Genomic DNA, 17815 nt, shown 5'->3' with positions numbered 1-17815 from the left:
GTCATTAAAAAGGTGGGGAAAGATTGGGAAGGAGGGCACAAGTAATGGCGCTTGCCTGTGTGAAGGTAAATATCCAATTATGTAAATGTTGATTTGCCACATTTAAAGACTTGTGCTTAAGAGAAATAATTAACGGGTTGTGATGGTTTGAATAAGACTGTCTCTCAAAGGCTCATGTGTTCCAGGTTGGTGGTGCCTCCCTTCACCTCCAGACAGGATTTCTCTATTACACAGAGCCCTGGCTATCCTGGACTCTCTTTGTAGACCAGGCTGGCCTCAAAATCATGGAGATCCACCTGTCTCCACCTCCCAAGATCCGAGATTAAAGGCATGTGCCAAAACTGCACTGCTGAAAAAATTTTTTTTCTTTGAAACAGGGTCACGTGTATCACAGACTAGCCTCAGCTTTTTGTGTAGCTGAAGATGACGTGAACTTGTGATCCTCCTGCTTCTCCTTCCTGAGTTCTGGGTAATGGAGAGCTTGCTAACCTTATCATCACATTAGATACCCTGGACATTTCCTCCCGAGCTTCTGCCCATATGTATGTACATGTTAAGCTGAAAACATGGTTTATGGTGCCTTCATGAACTTCATACTGTTTTCCTTAATGTGATGGTTAGACGGTGCAGCGCTTATTTATACTTCAGTAAAAGAGAACAAGAACATAGACATAGTTTATAAATATATCGTCCAGAAGCTATACGGGTTCCCCTACAAGATTCCTGCAGTGGTGGTGGAAAAGGATGCAGTGTTCATGTAAGTGTGCTCAAGGCGCAGTTATCCTGTGATGTTGCACAGCCTCTGGGTTCAGTTCTGAGATGGGATCTGGGGCCTGTGTGATGACTGGATGCATCCCATTACCTTTCAGTTCTACTCTCTGTCTTTTGCAAGTTCTATGCTATTTCAGCTACATTGTCTGGGAGGTGCCTTATTAGTCTACTTGCTCAGCTGTTACTGTATATGATGACCAAATATGGAATATGGACTTAGTTTTACATTTTTTTTCTGGGAGGGGCTGGTTGAATACTTCCCTAACATGCATGAGGTCCTGCGTGTGATCCCTGGGGCTGTGGCTCAGTAGTAGAGCACTCTGTTGCATGACAAAGCCTTAGGCTGTATCCCTAGCACTGTTCGCTCAACTCCCCAAAAATGTTCCATGGGTTAAATAGAAAAAAAGGATGGTATAAATGCTTAGTTGTTTTATGTGCATTTCTCTTTAGTCCAGCAGGGTGGGATAATGATAAGAAAATAGGAATATTACATGAAAATTTTCAAACTTTGAAAATAGAAGATAATTTTGAAGACATCATAACCAAACCTCCTGTCCGAAAGGTAAGTCTTAAAACATGGTCCTAATGTCTAGACTTAAGTCAAGAGGAGGGCAGTCTACAATGTTAAGGGCACTCCTGTCGCTGGCTGCCAGGAGAGCTGCTGAGTGATTCACACGTGCATCTGCCCCAGCGAATGTCAGTCAACTACTCAGTCTCCAAACCCTGGGCTTTGCATATTTATATTTGCAGATGCATTACTGAATCCATTTCTAACATACTTGAGCAGTTAACATACGTGAACACTGGACTTCAGAGACTACAGCTCTTGCCAGAGCTTGAAAACATTATAATAATTTTCTCCTTTCTGCCATTGAAGCATGTCTTGGATTTTGACCATAGTCACTACCTAAAACCATCTCATTTTGTTTCAGCTTTGATTGGAGCTTTATTTTATGACTGTAAAATGAGGGTGTACATCACAACTTTGTATTAAGCTGTATATACATAACATTCAGTAGATAAATACAAATATAGTTAGATGCTTCTGAAAGTGTCATAAAATGAATATTGACATGCAGTCCTCCTCAAAGATTTCACCCAGCATTTTAGGAAAGAATGATCTTAATGTAATACATATTATGAACCTTGTTGAATTGAAATGCTCACAGTTTATGCATCTTGTCCTCTGTGTGTGGGTTGTTAGTGGTGAGAAGAGCAAGCACCAGTGAAAAATGAATCAGCTTGTTAATTTGGTTTGGATAGCTATTAAAAGAAATACATCAAAAAAAGGAACCATACAAAAATGCTCCCCTTTTTATCTGTGTATTGGCATGTGTGTTGGTGTGGATGTATGCGCACAGGAGCACAGATGCCTGTAGAGGTTAGGAGAGGGCATTGGATCCCCTCCCTGGAGCTGGAGTTACACACTGAGTTGTGAGCTGCCCCAGTGTTGGTGTTGGAAACCAAACTCAGGTCCTTTGCAAGATTGGTACACACTTTTAACTGCTGAGCCATCTCTCCAGTGCCCCTATGCTGTCAACCAACATGACTAAGCTTCATGGTGTCCTTTTCACTCATTGCATTTCATCATAATGTGCCATTACATTCATTACACTCAGGCACTGTTTAGGTCCAAAGTGCTAACTAGGAAGGAGGACAAGAGGTAATAATAAGCTGATATCTAGCTGGGCCTGATGGTATGCAGCTGTACTCACTGCTGTTTGGAATCAGAGCTGGGAGATTGCCACATGTTTGAGGCCAGCCTGATCTACATAGTGAGCTCCAAGCCAGCCTAGACTGCAGAGTGAGATCTATCTTAAAACAGTAACACAAGCTCTAATCCATAGGTCATCCATCAAGTGGTGATAAAAACCATGGAAATGAGCAGGGTGTGGAGATGGACTAGGAAGCCTGGGCCTGAGGCAGCTTGTATAGGAGTAGCCACTCTGATAGGAAGGACAAGGTGAGAGCTGGATGCAACTCAGTGGTAAAGCTCTTGCCTAGCGGATGAGGCTCTGGGTTCCGTCTCCCCAGCCCCACATATCACAAAAAGAAGAGGCTGTTTTAAAGGTGAAGGGTTTGAAAGGGTACATGCTGCAATGCAGGGATGTACATAGAAGACAGAGAAGCTGAAAGAGCTCAGAGGTAGACAGCTGTGGGAGGTGAGAGGCAGAGTTTTATCTCAGCTGCAGTGAGATTTCTTTACACAGTGAGATGGGCAGTGGTTGCGGAATTTGAAACTGAAGGAAGAGTGATATAATGTGACTTAACCTTTGAAAGGCTCACAGCCCCTGTAGACGAAGTAAACTGGTCACATGTGTGAGTCTTTTCTTATGAATTGGGTAGAAAATCATTTTATTTTTATTTCAGGAAAACCAGGGAAAAGTTGCATCCACCCACTGAGACACTCCTGACTCATTTAGAACACCCCATTGCGGGACACCAAATTGAGTAGGCATGGCTGAAAGTCCTGTGGTTCTAGGGTTGAGCTGTTCAATAGAATAGTCACTGTCATGTGTAGCTTTCAAGGTAAAGCTAACAAATTACAAAGCTGGGCGTAGTGGTGCACGCCTTTAATTCCAGCACTCAGGAGGTAGAGGCAGGTGGATTGCTTTGAGTTCGAGGCCAGCCTGGTCTACAAAGTGAGTCCGGGATAGCCAAGGCTAATACAGTGAGACCCTGTCTTGGAGGGTGGTGGGGGAAAGCTAGCATCACACAGCCACACAAGGGCATCACTTATATATGCAGAGGTAAAGTTCAAGTTCTTGAATCGTCTTTCAGTTAGTCTAAGACTAAGCCACACCGTCAGTTATTGGTGTTAGCAAGATGTATTCAGTGTATTCATGTCATTGAACTTACTGCTTTCAGTTTGTGCACGAGAAGGAGATTATGGCGGAAGATGACCAAGTGTTTCTTATGAAGCTGCAGGTATGAAGCTGCACTAGGAGTCTTAGTGGAATTCATATGCAAAGATGATTTCATTTGCCTTCAACCCTGTGTATATTTATATAACTATCATATACTTAAATTGTATTACATTATTTATCTATTTACTGTGTATGATGTGGGGGTGAGGTATGCATGCATGCTATAGCTCCTGTATTGGCAGAGGACAACTGTTGCAGGCTAGAAATCAGGTCACCAAGCTTGATAGCAAATGTGTCTATCCCCTTAACCATAATGCCAGAGATTGCTTTTAGTTGTCTTTTTTTTAATTAAAGAAATTATTAATATTTTTTAGATTTTGTGTGTGTGTGTGTGTGTGTGTGTGAATGTTTTGCCTGTATATATATTTATATACCATGTGTGTGCCTGGTGCCCAAAAACGTCAGAAGAGAGCTGCAGGGTCCCCTAGAACTGGAGTGTAGACGGTTGTGAGCTACCATACGGGTGCTGGGCATGGGACCCAGGCCCTCTTGATGGGTAACCAGTGCTCCTAACTGCTGTCTTGAAAAAAAAAGCTAAGGAGCTGGAGAGATGGCTCAGCTGTTAAGAGCACTGGAAGAGCAGCCTGAGTTTCTGAGTTCAATTCCCAGCAACCACATGATAGCTCACAACCATTTATAACGGGATCTGATGCCCTCTTCTGGCATGTAGATGTTCATGCAAATAGAGCACTCATATACATTAATAAATAACTCTTAAGGGGAAAAAAGCTAAGCTGTGTACATTTTCTTTAAAAAGACAGTAGTGTAGGCTATAAATGTCTAAACTAGAATTCTTTTTTCTCCCAGTCTCTTTTAGCAAAGCAACCACCAACTGCAGCTGGAAGACCTGTGGTCAGTATTACAGACTTTGACAAAACTATTAGTGTTCAATGCATGTTGTTGCAGTTCTCTTACACACACACATACACACACACACACAAACACACACACACACGTATACTTCAGTAAACTTCAATTGGTCTTCTGGAATTGTGAGAGGTTTAGAGAATCTCCTTTTTAGAACATGGAAAGCATGTAATGATCTCTAGTGTTTATTTTATACCAATCACTGTATAAGCTGTGCCTGTGCCTGTGCGTGTGTGTGTGTGTGTGTGTGTGTGTGTGTGTGTGTGTGTTTATTTTCACATTTTCACAAATCCTCAGGACAATCTTACAGAGGAGTGCAGTTACATAATAGCTCCATCTTGTGGCTGGGTAATGGGGGCTTGGGAGGACATCACGACTTGCCTGAGATCTTAGGGCTGGAAGTCAGCTCTGGCTCCCAAGCCTGTGCTCAAAGCTACACCTCATTATCCAACACATTACTCCAGTTCCACTAATGCAGTAATTGGTATCCTAAAGCATGATGGGTCCTTGTGACGGGGTTGTTAGCATTTTTATCAATAAGTTGTAGTGCAAACTCTAGTAGAATAGGTGGGAATGGTAGTAGAATGTTTTTATTTTATTTTATTATTTTATTTTTTTAAAATGTTTTTAATATTGTGAAGGGTTTAACTTTTTATATTTGTTCTCTTCCCATTTTTACTTAGGATGCATCACCAAGAGTCCCTGGAGGCTCTCCTAGAACACCAAACAGATCCGTGTCATCCAATGTTACCAGCGTGTCCCCTATCCCTGCTGGATCAAAGAAAATTGATCCAAACATGAAAGGTATAGCTCAGTCTCTTGGAAAAAGCAGTGCAGGGCATTTTATAATGAACACGCTCATCTGGAATCCACTTAAATGTTTTCCTTTTCTTCTCCATACTTTCTTTCTTTCTTTTTTTAAAGATTCACTTATTATTTATACAGTATTCTGCTCCCGTGTATGCCTGCAAGCCAGAAGAGGGCACCAGGTCTTATTGTAGATGGTTGTGAGCCACCGTGTGGTTGCTGGGAATTGAACTCAGGACCTCAGGAAGAGCAGACAGTGCTGTTAACCACTGAGCCATCTCTCCAGCCCTCTTCTCCGTACTTTATAAGGCTTGTTTTGTAGATAGGAGCTCATAATCATGTTGTAAACATGACAGTGTCTTCTCAGTGCATCAGTGCTCATGGTGAGAGCTTTTTTTTTTTTTTTTTTAAGATTTACTTAGTACATATACATGGTATGCCTGCACACCAGAAGAGGGCCCAGACCTCATTACAGATGGCTGTGAGCCACCATGTGGTTACTGGGAATTGAACTCAGGACCTCTGGAACAACAGATAGTGCTCTTAACCACTAAGCCCTTCGTGGTGAAAGCTTTAATTATTCTCCTATGAGAAACCATTGGAGAAATTAATTTTGATGGTCAGTAGGTAATCTAGGGTTAGTGAGATGCTTTAGCTGGTAAAGGCATTTGCTATCAAGCTGACGCTAACAACCAGAGTTCGATTCCTAGAATTGCCCACATGGTAGGAGGAAAGAACTGCTCCTGTAGGCTGTCCTGTAACCTGCACGCACTCATGCACACAGAGAGGATAAATGCAAAAGAATATTATGAAGCTCTTTTAAAAGGGAGAGTTATATTAACATCTAACATGTTTATTTAAAATACTTTTGGGGGCTGGAGAGATGGCTCAGGTTAACAGTGCTGGCTGCTCTTCCAGAGGTCCTGAGTTCAGTTCCCAGCAACCACATGGCAGCTCACAGCTGTCTATAACTCGGTTCACAAGGATCTGCTACCGTCACACAGACATGCAGGCACAACGCCAATGCACATGAAAATAATACATCTTTAAAAACAAAAGAACACTGGCTGCTTTTGCAGAAGACCTGCGTTTAGTTCCCAGTATCCACTTGGCTGCTCAACCATATGTAACTCCAGTTCCAGAGGATCCGACATCTCTTCTGGCCTCTCTGGGCTTCTACACACATTTAGTACACATGGACACACACATGCTAATATAAATAAAATAATATTTTAGGCCCTTTAAAATACCAGTGTAGGGCTGGCAAAATGGCTTAGCAAGGTACTTGTTGCACAGTCAGGTGTGTGGCACAGCCTTTAATCTCAGCACTCGGGAGGCAGAGGCAGGCGGATCTCTGTGAGTTCAAGGCCAGCCTGGTCTACAAAGTGAGTCCAGGACAGCCAAGGTTACACAGAGAAACCCTGTCTTGAAAAACCAAAATAAAAATAAAAACAGAAAGAAAGAAAAAGGTAGTTGCCGGAGAAGCCTAGCAACCTGAGTGCAGTCCCCAAAGACATGTCAAAGTGGAAGGAGAGAACCAACTCTACCACGAACAGTCTGGTGCCACATACATTCCCACACACAAGCTCACACACGTCATCACATAATAATAAGAAATAAAATTAAGAATAAAAAACTATCCTTGTGATTGCTTTGTGTATGAGTAGATGAAAGTATAAGTAGCTTTTAATAATTTATGGGAAGGCTGGGTGTGGTGGCGCAGGCCTTTAACCCCAGCACTCGGGTGGCAGAGGCAGGAGGATCACTGTGGGTTCAAGGCCAGCCTGATCTACAAAGTGAGTCCAGGACAGCCAAGGCTACACAGAGAAACCCTGTCTCAGAAAAAAACAAAAACAAAAACAAACCACAGAAAATAATTTATGGGGAAAAAAATTGAGTCTTTGTTCTAAAAGGCTTTGTGTTTATTTGTTTTGTAGCTGGAGCGACGAGCGAAGGGGTCCTGGCAAATTTCTTCAACAGTCTGTTGAGTAAGAAGACTGGCTCTCCTGGAGGCCCTGGCGTCGGGGGCAGCCCTGGAGGAGGGGCTGCAGGTGGAAGCAGCAGTTTGCCGCCGTCTGCCAAAAAGTCAGGTAGAGCCTCCTGCGCAGGGCGGTGTTCTTGGGATGCACCTTATAGCTGGAGTCACACGTGCCTTTAGATCCTGTCTGAGATCTAATTTCAGATCATGTTCATCTCTCAGAAGAAAGCCAAGCTTTCCATGCCTTCCAGTCGCCAGGCCACGGGTCAGCCTTCTGTTGGGGCTGCCGCTGGGCATCCACGTACACTGCAGTCTTAGCAGTGGGTCGTGTTTCTGTGCTTCTGTGGTCCCTTCATGTAGCAACCTGTGTCAGAACTTCCTTCTTCTCATGGCTCAATAGTACACCGTTGTGTGGAGAAGCCATGTTTTATTTGGCTTTTCTTTTCATTTTGTTTTGAGAGAGGATTTCTCTCTGTCTCCTTGGCTGTTCTGGACCTAGCTTGTAGACCAGGCTAGCCTCAAACTCATGGGTGTGTGCCACTACCACCCACCATATACCTCTGCTACTCCTCGTCAGGTTAGGGCTCTGGGTCTCCTGCCGGTTCTATACTCTGTTCATTAGAAGCAGCTCTCACTCCTCTCCAGATCCCCAACTCTGCTGTTTGCTGATGATTATTCCCAGCCCTGTTCCCTAAAATAAAAACAGCAAAATCCACGTGTGAATCTCCAGCCTGGTGGATCAGTGTGAGCACGGTGTAGTGATCTGTGCAGGGTATTAACCGATAGCTGACTTCCAGGATTTCTTGAGGCTGGCAAGGGTTCCTGATCAGTTATCACTTCCATCTTGCCGGTCTAACAGGGTGGGGAGAGTCTGAGCCCTAGGACACAGTTTCCATTCTGTTTTTTCCCTCCTGCTGGCCATGGGAACATTTGCATTGACACCTCTACATGTATCCATCCTTTTAATTTTTGTAAGGTTTTTTTGTACTCAATTCTGTAAGAAATTACAAGTTTTGGTTTTCTGTTGTTCAGTGAGAACATTAGGCCCCAGCAACACGTCATTGTATAAAGAAAAAGAAAAGTACTACAGTAACTGGAAAAAACAAAAACAAAAACAAAAAAACCACACTGTGAGGTTAAGTAGTAGGTATCAGCGCACTGCCCTCAGTTTAAAACGAGGACCTGGTTTTTGTTTTTTTGTTTTGTTTTGAGACAGGGTTTCTCTGTGTAGCCTTGGTTGTCCTAAACTTGCTTTGTAGACCAGGCTGGCCTCGAACTCAGAGCAATCCACCTGTCTCTACCTCCCGAGTGCTGGGATTAAAGGCATGTGCCGCCGCCACCTGGCGAGGACCTATATTTTTAAGGATGGTTATATAATTTAGTAGTTTGGTTTTTTGAGATAGGGCCTCAAACTCAGTATGTAGCTCAGGTTAGCTGTGATCTTATAACAGTCCTCTTCTCTCAGCCTCTGAGTGCTGGGATTCTAGGCATGGGCCGCCTGGCCTGGCTGTTGTTTTCTATTGCCCCTTGTCTCTGGAAGACAGGATCTTTTTTTTTTTTTTTTTTTTTTTTTTTTTTTTTTGGTTTTTCGAGACAAGGTCTCTCTGTGTAGCCTTGGCTGTCCTGGACTCACTTTGTAGACCAGGCTGGCCTCGAACTCACAGCGATCCGCCTGCCTCTGCCTCCCGAATGCTGGGATTAAAGGCGTGCGCCACCACGCCCGGCTTGGAAGACAGGATCTTGATATGTAGCCTGCTTGGCCTTGATCTCAGCAGTCCTCTGTCTTATTTGGGCAGCCTTAGTAGGAAGTGATCAGTCAGTGAAAGCATTGGCCACTTGCATGTGGAAGACTGTCTAACTCCTGTTCTTTTTCTCTTTGAACCGCACTGTAGGCCAGAAGCCTGTGCTTTCAGATGTTCATGCAGAGCTAGACAGAATCACACGGAAACCTGCTTCTGTTTCTCCTACAACACCTACATCTCCTACGGAAGGAGAAGCCTCCTGAAGATACCAAACAAGGCCATTCGTTCATACTTCTGGGTTACATCAGCTGGCCTCTGCCTTTTCCTTCCAAGTTGGAATTAAGGGGCTGGAAGCTTTTACGGACAAAGTTTATGTCCTCTCCCCCTCCTTCCCTCCCTCCCCCCCCTTCTCTCTCTCTCTCTGTAGCTGCCCATTTTTAAAAGGGAAGCTACACAGAAGAAAGACAATTTTACATTATGTAGAATAACTTTGCATTGCTATTCTGCATAAAGAAGTAATTTTGGATTTTGAAAAAGTCTCAAAACTGTCTACGACTGCAATAGAACTAGGTGATCCTGTTTTCTAGGCCATGTAAGCCGTACAGGAGCATTTAGGGAAGGGCAGAAAAATATGTAATTTTTGGCAGTTGATTGACTCAGAAGTCTAAACTTATTTTATAGGTAAGACTATTCAAATCATTTTTAAAGATACCATGTTTTCTTTCTTTCTTTCTTTTTTTTTTTGTTTTTTGTTTTTGTTTTGTTTTGTTTTTTTGAGACAGGGTTTCTCTGTGTAACAAGCCCTTGCTGTCCTGGACGTTGCTTTATAAACCAGGCTGGTCTCGAACTCACAGAAATCCACCTGCCTTTGCCTCCAGAGTGCTGGGATTAAAGGCATGCGCCACCACTGCCTGGCTACCATATGTTTTTCTGAAGACTGATCAGTTGTTGGATTTTGCACACCAACAGTGTGTAGGCTCACCTGAAGTATGCTGAGAAACTCACACATAGTCGTCTCTCTCTGTGATTCCACAAGTTACCATCAAGAGGACCAGAACATTGGCCAAGATGCTCCTTTAATCAAGAAAGAAAGAAAGAAAGCACACCACCTGAGGGTGAGAGATGCCAGGGTTATGAACAAGTAAAGAGAGAACCGGCTTTGCAGTTGTCTATGCGTGTGTGTGTGTGTGTGTGTGTGTGTGTGTGTGTGTGTGTGTGTGTGTGTGTGTATGGCTCTGCCTTAATATACCCCTTTTTTGTTCATGACTTTCAACTGTAATCAGTTAATAAAGTATTTATTCTCTGCATTCAGGGTCAAATAATGTGTTGCCTTTTCTTATATTCCATTTTGATTTGTCAGCTAAGGAATGAAATTTGTTTGTAATTTGAAATGTGTGACTTAATAGGATTAATAAGCATTCTGATCTTTCTCAGTGGCAAATGAGCAGGTGAAATCCATTCACAAGTTTTCTTAATTTGTGAGTTCTTGATTAGTACCTTCTCCCTCGGGCATGTGGCTTTTCCCACCGGTTTGTTTGTTTGTTTGTTTGTTTGTTTGTTTTTTGAGCCATGGTCTCATGCAGCCAAGGTGGCCTTGAACTCTCCTGGTCCTTCTGCCTCTACCTCCTGGTACTGGGATTATGGATGTGCACCATTGTGCCTGGTGTTTTGTGGTGCTAATGATTAAATACAAGGCTTTGTACCTGTTAGGCAGGCACTCTACCCACTGAGCCACCCCTCAGCCAGGACAATTTATTTATTTTCTTTTTTTGATTTTTTTTGAGGCAGGGTTTCTCTGTGTAGACATGGCTGTCTTGGACTCACTTTGTAGACTAGACTGGCCTAGAACTCACAGAGATCCCTGCCTCTGCCTGGGATTACAGGATTGTGCAACCGTGCCTGGCTGACAATTTCTTATACTAACATTCCTATGAATAAAAATAAAATAAAACCTTTAGGCCAGGCGTGGTGGCGCATGCCTTTAATCCCAGCACTTGGGAGGCGAGAGTCAGGCAGAAGCTGTGAGTTTGAGGCCTAGTCTACAAAGTGAGTCTAGGACAGCCAAGACTACACAGAGAAACCCTGTCTCAAAAAACCAAAATCAAAACAAAACAAAAATAGAACCTTAAAAATAAACCATTGTTATGTGTGTTTATGTCTAGGCATGCACATGTCTTGGTCCATGCATGTGTTTAGAGGTACAGTTGATTCTGTCCTTCCACCGTATGGGTCCTGGGATGTGACTCCACTGTCAGGTTGGCAGCAAGTGCCTTTACCCAGTGAACTGTCTCACCAGCCCCTGTAGACTCTTATTTAGTGGGTATAGCTGAGGTTTTCTTGTTTGGGTTTTTTTGTTTTTGTATTTTTATTTTTAGTCTTCGAGAATAAAGATTTTTATATATACATACAAACATACATACAGTATATTTTGATCATATCCACTTCTAACTCCCCTGGCCCTTCCCCAACCTATCTCCTTCCTAGCATCATGTCTTCTTTTAAGTTTTGTATAGCCCACTCAGTTTAGTTAATAATGTCTCTCTGTCACGGGTTTGAGACTTATCTAGTGGAGCCTGGGCAATCTACCAGTGGCCACATCCCCTCAAAGAAAAAACAACTTTCCTTCCCACAGCAAAAAAAATGGGCCAAATTCCTCAGCTAGGGGTGGGGCCTTGTGAGCCCCTCCTCCACCCGTGCTGGGCTATTGACTGATGATGACCTTGTTTAGGTAGTAATCACAACCATGTCAAATCCAGCCTTTCATGGTTCTGCCCACAGTTGACGTTATCTCTGCCCCTTCTTTTATGATGTTCCCTGAGCTTGAGGAACAGGTGGTGTTATCTGTCCCATTCAGAGCTGACCATCCGACAGTCACTTACTCTTCCCCTTTGATAAGGTGTTAATCTTTAAATTAGCCATTCCTCATTGCAAACAAGCTTCTCTGACCAAGGTTGAGGGCAGCACAAACCTACAGGTGTAAATATAAGTACTTGGGCGGCAGTGGACAGCATGCCTATCTAGGAGAAGAATAGCAGATTCCCTCGAAGAGCATGGCCTCCCTGGCCATGGTTTGACCAGCTTTATATAAAGCCCCAGGCAGGGATGTCCTCTTGTGGAGTGGGGCCTCAAGGCCAACCAGAGAGTGGCTGGTTACTTAACAGTCATATAGCACTGGTGAGTAGAAAACCTCGATGATGGAGCATTATCTTTTCACAAAAACTGTAAGTCTGGCCTGTGTGTGGTAGCACACAGCTGTAATTCTAGCACCTCGAAGGCTGAGGCAAGCAGATCTCTTGAGTTTGAGACTAGTCAAATATAAATGGCAAGTCACAGACTAGCCAGGACTGTACAGTAAAATCTTTATCAAAACAAAACAAAAGACTCTAAGATCTGTTTAGTTTTATAGTGCTATTTGACACTTTATAATTTGATATAACTTAAAAATACATAAATATGAGTAGGGTGTGGTAGCACACACCTTTAATCCCAGCACTCGGGAGGCAGAGGCAGGTGGATCGCTGTGAGTTCGAGGCCAGCCTGGTCTACAAAGTGAGTCCAGGATGGCCAAGGCTACACAGAGAAACCCTGTCTTGGGAAAAAAAGAAAAGAAAAGAAAAGAAAAACCAAACCAACCAACCAAAAACAAAAACAAATACTCAAATGAATAATTTGTTTCTAGGTGGGGGATACTGTTTCTGGGTATAAGGAAAAGTGGGAAACATTTTATTTGATCTACAAGAAAAGAGATGTTAAAGCGGGATGTGGTACATATCCACTACTGGGGAGCTTAGGCAGAAAGATGGAAAGTTTAAGGCTGGCTTAGGCAGTGCGACTCCTTAAAAGTAAGTGGGCTAGGGGCTGAAGAGATGGCTCAGAAGTTAAGAGTACTGGCTGCTCTTCCAGAGGTCCTGAGTTCAATTCCCAGCAACCACGTGGTGGCTCACAACCATCTATAATGAGATCTAGTACCCTCTTCTGGCATGAAGGCATATATACAAGCAGAACACTATATATATAATAAATACTGCTTTAATTAAAAAAAAAAAGTAAATGGGCTGGGGATGTTTAGCTCAGTGAGAACATCTGTGGCTTACAGATTAAAACCTCAGTATTGAGTTGAGGTGGGAGTCATTGATAAAATCTAGACCAGAAAGGATTCTGCAGTTGTACTAATGTAGGGATTTAAATTTCTATTCTTTTTATGAGGCCAGGTATATGAGAGCTACAGCATGTGTGGATGCCAGAGGACAATGTCAGGATTTGGTTCTCTTCAACTAGGGGTGTTTGGGGATCAAACTCAGTTGTCAAATTTGACTGGCAAATGCCTTTACCTATACCTATTCATTGGCCCTGGAATTTTGCTTTAAAACTGGGTTTTCTGAGCCAGTTGTGGTGGCACATGCCTTTAATCCCAGCACTTGGGAGGCAGAGGCAGGCAGAGCGCTGTGAGTTCGAGGCCAGCCTAGTCTACAAAGTGAGTCCAGAACAGCCAAGGCTACACAGAGAAACCCTGTCTGAAAAAAGGAAAAAGGAAAACAACAAACAACTGTGGGTTTTTTGTTGTTGTTGTTTTGTTTGTTTTTGCTTTGAGACAGGGTTTCTCTGTGTAGCCCTGGCTGTCCTGGACTCATTTTGTAGACCAGGCTATCCTTGAACTCATAGAGATCCTCCTGCCTCTGCCTCCCAAATGCTGGGTTTACAGACATGTGCTACCACACTCAGCTAATTTTGCTGTTGTTTATTAATGGATTGTTCAAGTGCACAAATACAGAAGAGTACATGTTACATGTTTTGAAGTAGCACAAAAGGATCACATATAACCAACATCGAGAACTGAGAACATTCTCAGGACAGAAGCTTCTAATGCACCTCTCAGCCAACGTGTATGTTTGCTCACACTGATGAGCACACATACCTGTCTCTTTTCTATAGAGAAACACAATAAAGGTGTCTGGAGGGAGATGGCTGGCTCAATGGTTCTGAGCTTCTACTGCTCTTACAGAGGACCTGAGTTTGGTTCCCAGCACCCTCCTTAGGCAGCTCACAACCACCTACAACTCCAGTTCCAGAGATCTGATGCCCTCTACTGGCCTTTGTGGGTACCTGCATGCACATGATTCACATAAACTCACACATATAAGCAAAATTATTAAAAATAAGTAATCTTGGGCTGGAGAGACGGTTGCTCTTCCAGAGGACCCGGGTCCAATTCCCAGCACCCACAGCTCACAACTCTGTAACTGCAGCTCACAACTGTAACTCCAGTTCTAGGAGACCTGACACTCTCACACTGATGCACATAAAATGAAATTTTAAACATTTAAAAAATAATAAGTAATCTTAAAAGGAAACACCAGAAACTAACAAAGTGCCACCCATGGAATAGGGCTGGGCAGGAATGCAGCAGACGTGCTCTGCCTGCATCTACATCTGCAAGCCAGAAGAGGGCACTAGATCTTATTATAGATGGTTGTGAGCTACCACGTGCTTGCTAGGAATTGAACTCAGGACCTCTGGAAGAGCTATCTCTCCAGGCCCTGATTCACACTTTTCATTGTTGGTGCTGTTTCTTTTCTTGGGAAGTGGAGAGTGTGTGTGAGACATGGTCTCTTTGTGTAAACCAGGTTGGCCTCAAACTTACAGGGCTCTACTTGTCTCTGCCTTCTAAGTGCCATGACTGAAGGTGTGCGCCATCACCTGGCCAGTGTTGATTCGGTTTTTCTGTTCTGAAACAGGGTCACATGGAGCCCTGGACTGGCCTGGAACTTCTTATGGAGCTGAGGATGACTTTGAACTTGGCCTTCTCCTTCCTCTACCTCTAGCATGCTGGGATTATAGGTGTAGTCTACATTTTACCTGGTATATAAGTGTTTTGCAGTAGAATGTACACATATATGGTGTGTGTGTAAGTGTTCCTGTGTGTGAGTATAGGTGTGCATGTACTACAGCATTCACTTAGAGGCCAGAGCCATCAGCCTTCGCCTTCCACATCGTTTGAGATGGGCCATCCTGTCCCCTCACTGCTTTAGCTGGCCCATGAGTTTATGGCTTATCTGTCTCCCCTATCTTCCATAGCAGTGGGTAGGGAATTCAGACACACACACACACACACAGCTCCGTATCTCTCTCTAGCTTTTATGTGGGGCTGATCTGAGCTCATCCGGCCAGGTCTAGGTAAGAAGCATGTTCATTTGCTGAGCCATCTCTCTTGTTTTCTCTTTTCAACCTTCATCAACGTCTGACACTTTCTCTTATTGCTTTTGTTTTCAAGACAAGGTTTCTCTGTGTAGCCTTGGCTGTCCTGGAACTCAACTCTATAGGCCAGGCTGGCCTTGAACTCAGAGATCCTCCTGCCTCTGTCTCCCAAGTGCTGGGATGAAAGACATGTGCCACCACCACCTAGCTTTTTAAAACAAAACAAAACTTATTTATTTTAATGTGTATGGGTGTTTAGTCTGCAAATGTATCTGTGCACCACTTGTGCGCCTGGTGTCCTCACAGGCCAGAGGAGGGCACTGGACCCCCTGGAACTGATCCCATGCGGGTGCTGAGAGCATAACCTGGGAAGAAGAGCCAGTGCTCTTCACCATTGGATCCTCTTTCCAGCCCCCAAGAGCTAAGGTGCAACCAGTAGGGGAAGCAGTAAAAGAAAACAAACAACTGCCCTAACAGATTTCTAGCTACCTGGGTGGCACTTCGTTTGAGACAAGTAAGTCTTCCTGTTAACCATTACAAAATAGTACCCAAACTCCAGACTGGATCCCACCCTCACCCATCCCCAGGTAACTAAAAGCTCCCCACCTCTAAGTGAGCAAGTTGTTTTGCACTAAAGCATTCACAGGAGGCTGCTGACCCCTCAGCCCCTTTTCCTTCCCTGGACTTCCCTCAGCCTAGTGACTTAGACACCGGCCAGCAGGCCTCCTTAGCATGCCTTTGCTTTTTGTCCTCCTCTGCTGGTGGATATGGAAAGTACAGATTGGGAGAGTAGTTTGAGCTCTGGTAAATTCTGTGGCCTAGATGGCAGGTCCATTTAGACCGTGGCTTCCTCGTCCATTCTGCGGAATAAACCTCAGACTCCTTCTTTGCCTTCCCCAACTCCTTTAAACATTTATGTATTATTGTTTGTCTGTGCTTTGGCCCGGCTGCTCTTTGGCTTTTCTCTCACTCTGAAGCATAAGCCTGGGTGCCTCCCCACACATCGGGTATCTCTTGACACAAATACTGTGGTGCTCTGAGACACCATTTCCCACCACCCATTTACAAAGAGCCCTTTCATCTGCAGCTGTGTTATCCACCGTATCATCAGTACAATGACTCTGTGAACCCATCATAAAATGTAAAATATCGGACTTTAAAATTCAAATGTATTTTTATTAGCATGTGTATGGGTGTTGGTGTGTGTGTGCCACACTGTGCATACAGAGGACAGAGAACAACTTTCAGGAGTCAGTTCTCCCCTTCCACCATGGGTTCCAAAAATCCAACTCAGGACCACTGGTTTGTGAGGAAAACACCTCCCTGGCTGAGCCATCTTGATGATGATGATGGTGATGATGATGATAATAATAATAAATGTAGTCCAGATTGGCCTCAAACTCACTTGCTATGTAGCCAAAGGGACCCTTGAACTTCTGGCCCTCCTGCCTCCACCTCCAAGGTGCTGGGATTAGAGGTATGTGTCATCACACCAGGATTTATGCCTTGCTGGGGATCCAAGCCAGGCTTTGTGCGTGCATGCTAGGCAAGCACGTTGTGAACTGACCTACACCTCTAGCCCTATGGTAGCCTTTTAGGCCAGCATACAAAGCGTGGCTGTCATTGCGGCGTTTCGTACTTGCATTGTGCTTGAGCCTCCTTCGTTCTCTTCCCTCAGCATGCACTTCTGCCTTCCTGTGCTCCTTTGCCCTCCTTTCATCTCCCTCAGCGTCTTCCTCTCTCTTATGAGCCCCTTTCTAGTTTTCTCATCGACAATCCTACCTATGTGAATCCAAAATTTAAATAATATCCTGGGACTGGAGAGACGGCTCAGTGGTTAAGGGTACTTGCTGCTCTTGCAGAGGACCCAGGGTTGATTCCCAGTGCCTAGATGGCGATTTACAAGCACATTTCACACCAGTTCCAGACAATCTAATGTCCTCTTCTGACTTCTGTAGGCTGCAGGCATGTACATGGTATACAGATACACATGTAGGCAAACGCATTTAAAGTTAAAATTTTATTTTTTAACTTTATTTCTTCCTTTGGAGAGAGAGAAAGAGAGAGAGAAAAGAGAGAGAGAGAGAGAGAGAGAGAGAGAGAGAGAGAGAGAGAGAGAATATGCATGTGCCAGGAGAGGCCAAAAAAGAACATTGGATACCCTGGAACTGGAGTTACAGGAGAGCCACCCTATGTGGTTCTGGCAACCGAACTCAGGTTCTATAAAAGAGCAGAAATTGCTTTAGCCACTGAGCCATTCTCCAGCCCCAAATATATAATTTTAAATTTAGGATCTGTGTGTGAGAGAGACCAACCATATTGTCTTTCATCTTTTTGTTTTTGTTTGCTCACTTGTTTTTTTTGTTTGTTTGTTTTTTGCTTTTTGTTTTTTGTTTTGAGATAGGGTTTCTCTGTGTAGCCTTGGCTGTCCTGGACTCCCTTTGTAGACCAGGCTGGCCTCGAACTCATAGTGATCTCCCTGCCTCTGCATCTTGAGTGCTGGGATTAAAAGTGTATACCACCACGCC

General features: G+C 43.9%; 1 protein-coding gene across 1 annotated transcript in view; it reads left to right on the top strand.

The window, feature by feature from the left end:
* The window catches only part of DYNC1LI1 (dynein cytoplasmic 1 light intermediate chain 1), a 38434-nt gene extending 28035 nt beyond the window's left edge, over positions 1 to 10399 (top strand). The window contains exons 7-13 of the mRNA XM_084754541.1: positions 622 to 757; positions 1222 to 1333; positions 3640 to 3699; positions 4506 to 4550; positions 5249 to 5369; positions 7310 to 7462; positions 9243 to 10399. Of these exons, the coding sequence (XP_084610667.1) occupies positions 622 to 757; positions 1222 to 1333; positions 3640 to 3699; positions 4506 to 4550; positions 5249 to 5369; positions 7310 to 7462; positions 9243 to 9355 (740 nt within the window). The 3' untranslated portion in view covers positions 9356 to 10399. The remainder of the gene's footprint in view (positions 1 to 621; positions 758 to 1221; positions 1334 to 3639; positions 3700 to 4505; positions 4551 to 5248; positions 5370 to 7309; positions 7463 to 9242) is intronic.
* The last annotated feature ends 7416 nt before the right edge of the window (positions 10400 to 17815 follow it).

The sequence above is a fragment of the Acomys minous genome, assembly GCF_964271855.1.
Source record: "Acomys minous genome assembly, chromosome: 13".
NCBI lineage: Eukaryota > Metazoa > Chordata > Mammalia > Rodentia > Muridae > Acomys > Acomys minous.
The sequence above is the reverse complement of the archived record's forward strand: the minus strand, read 5'-3'. Positions and strand labels throughout refer to the sequence as shown.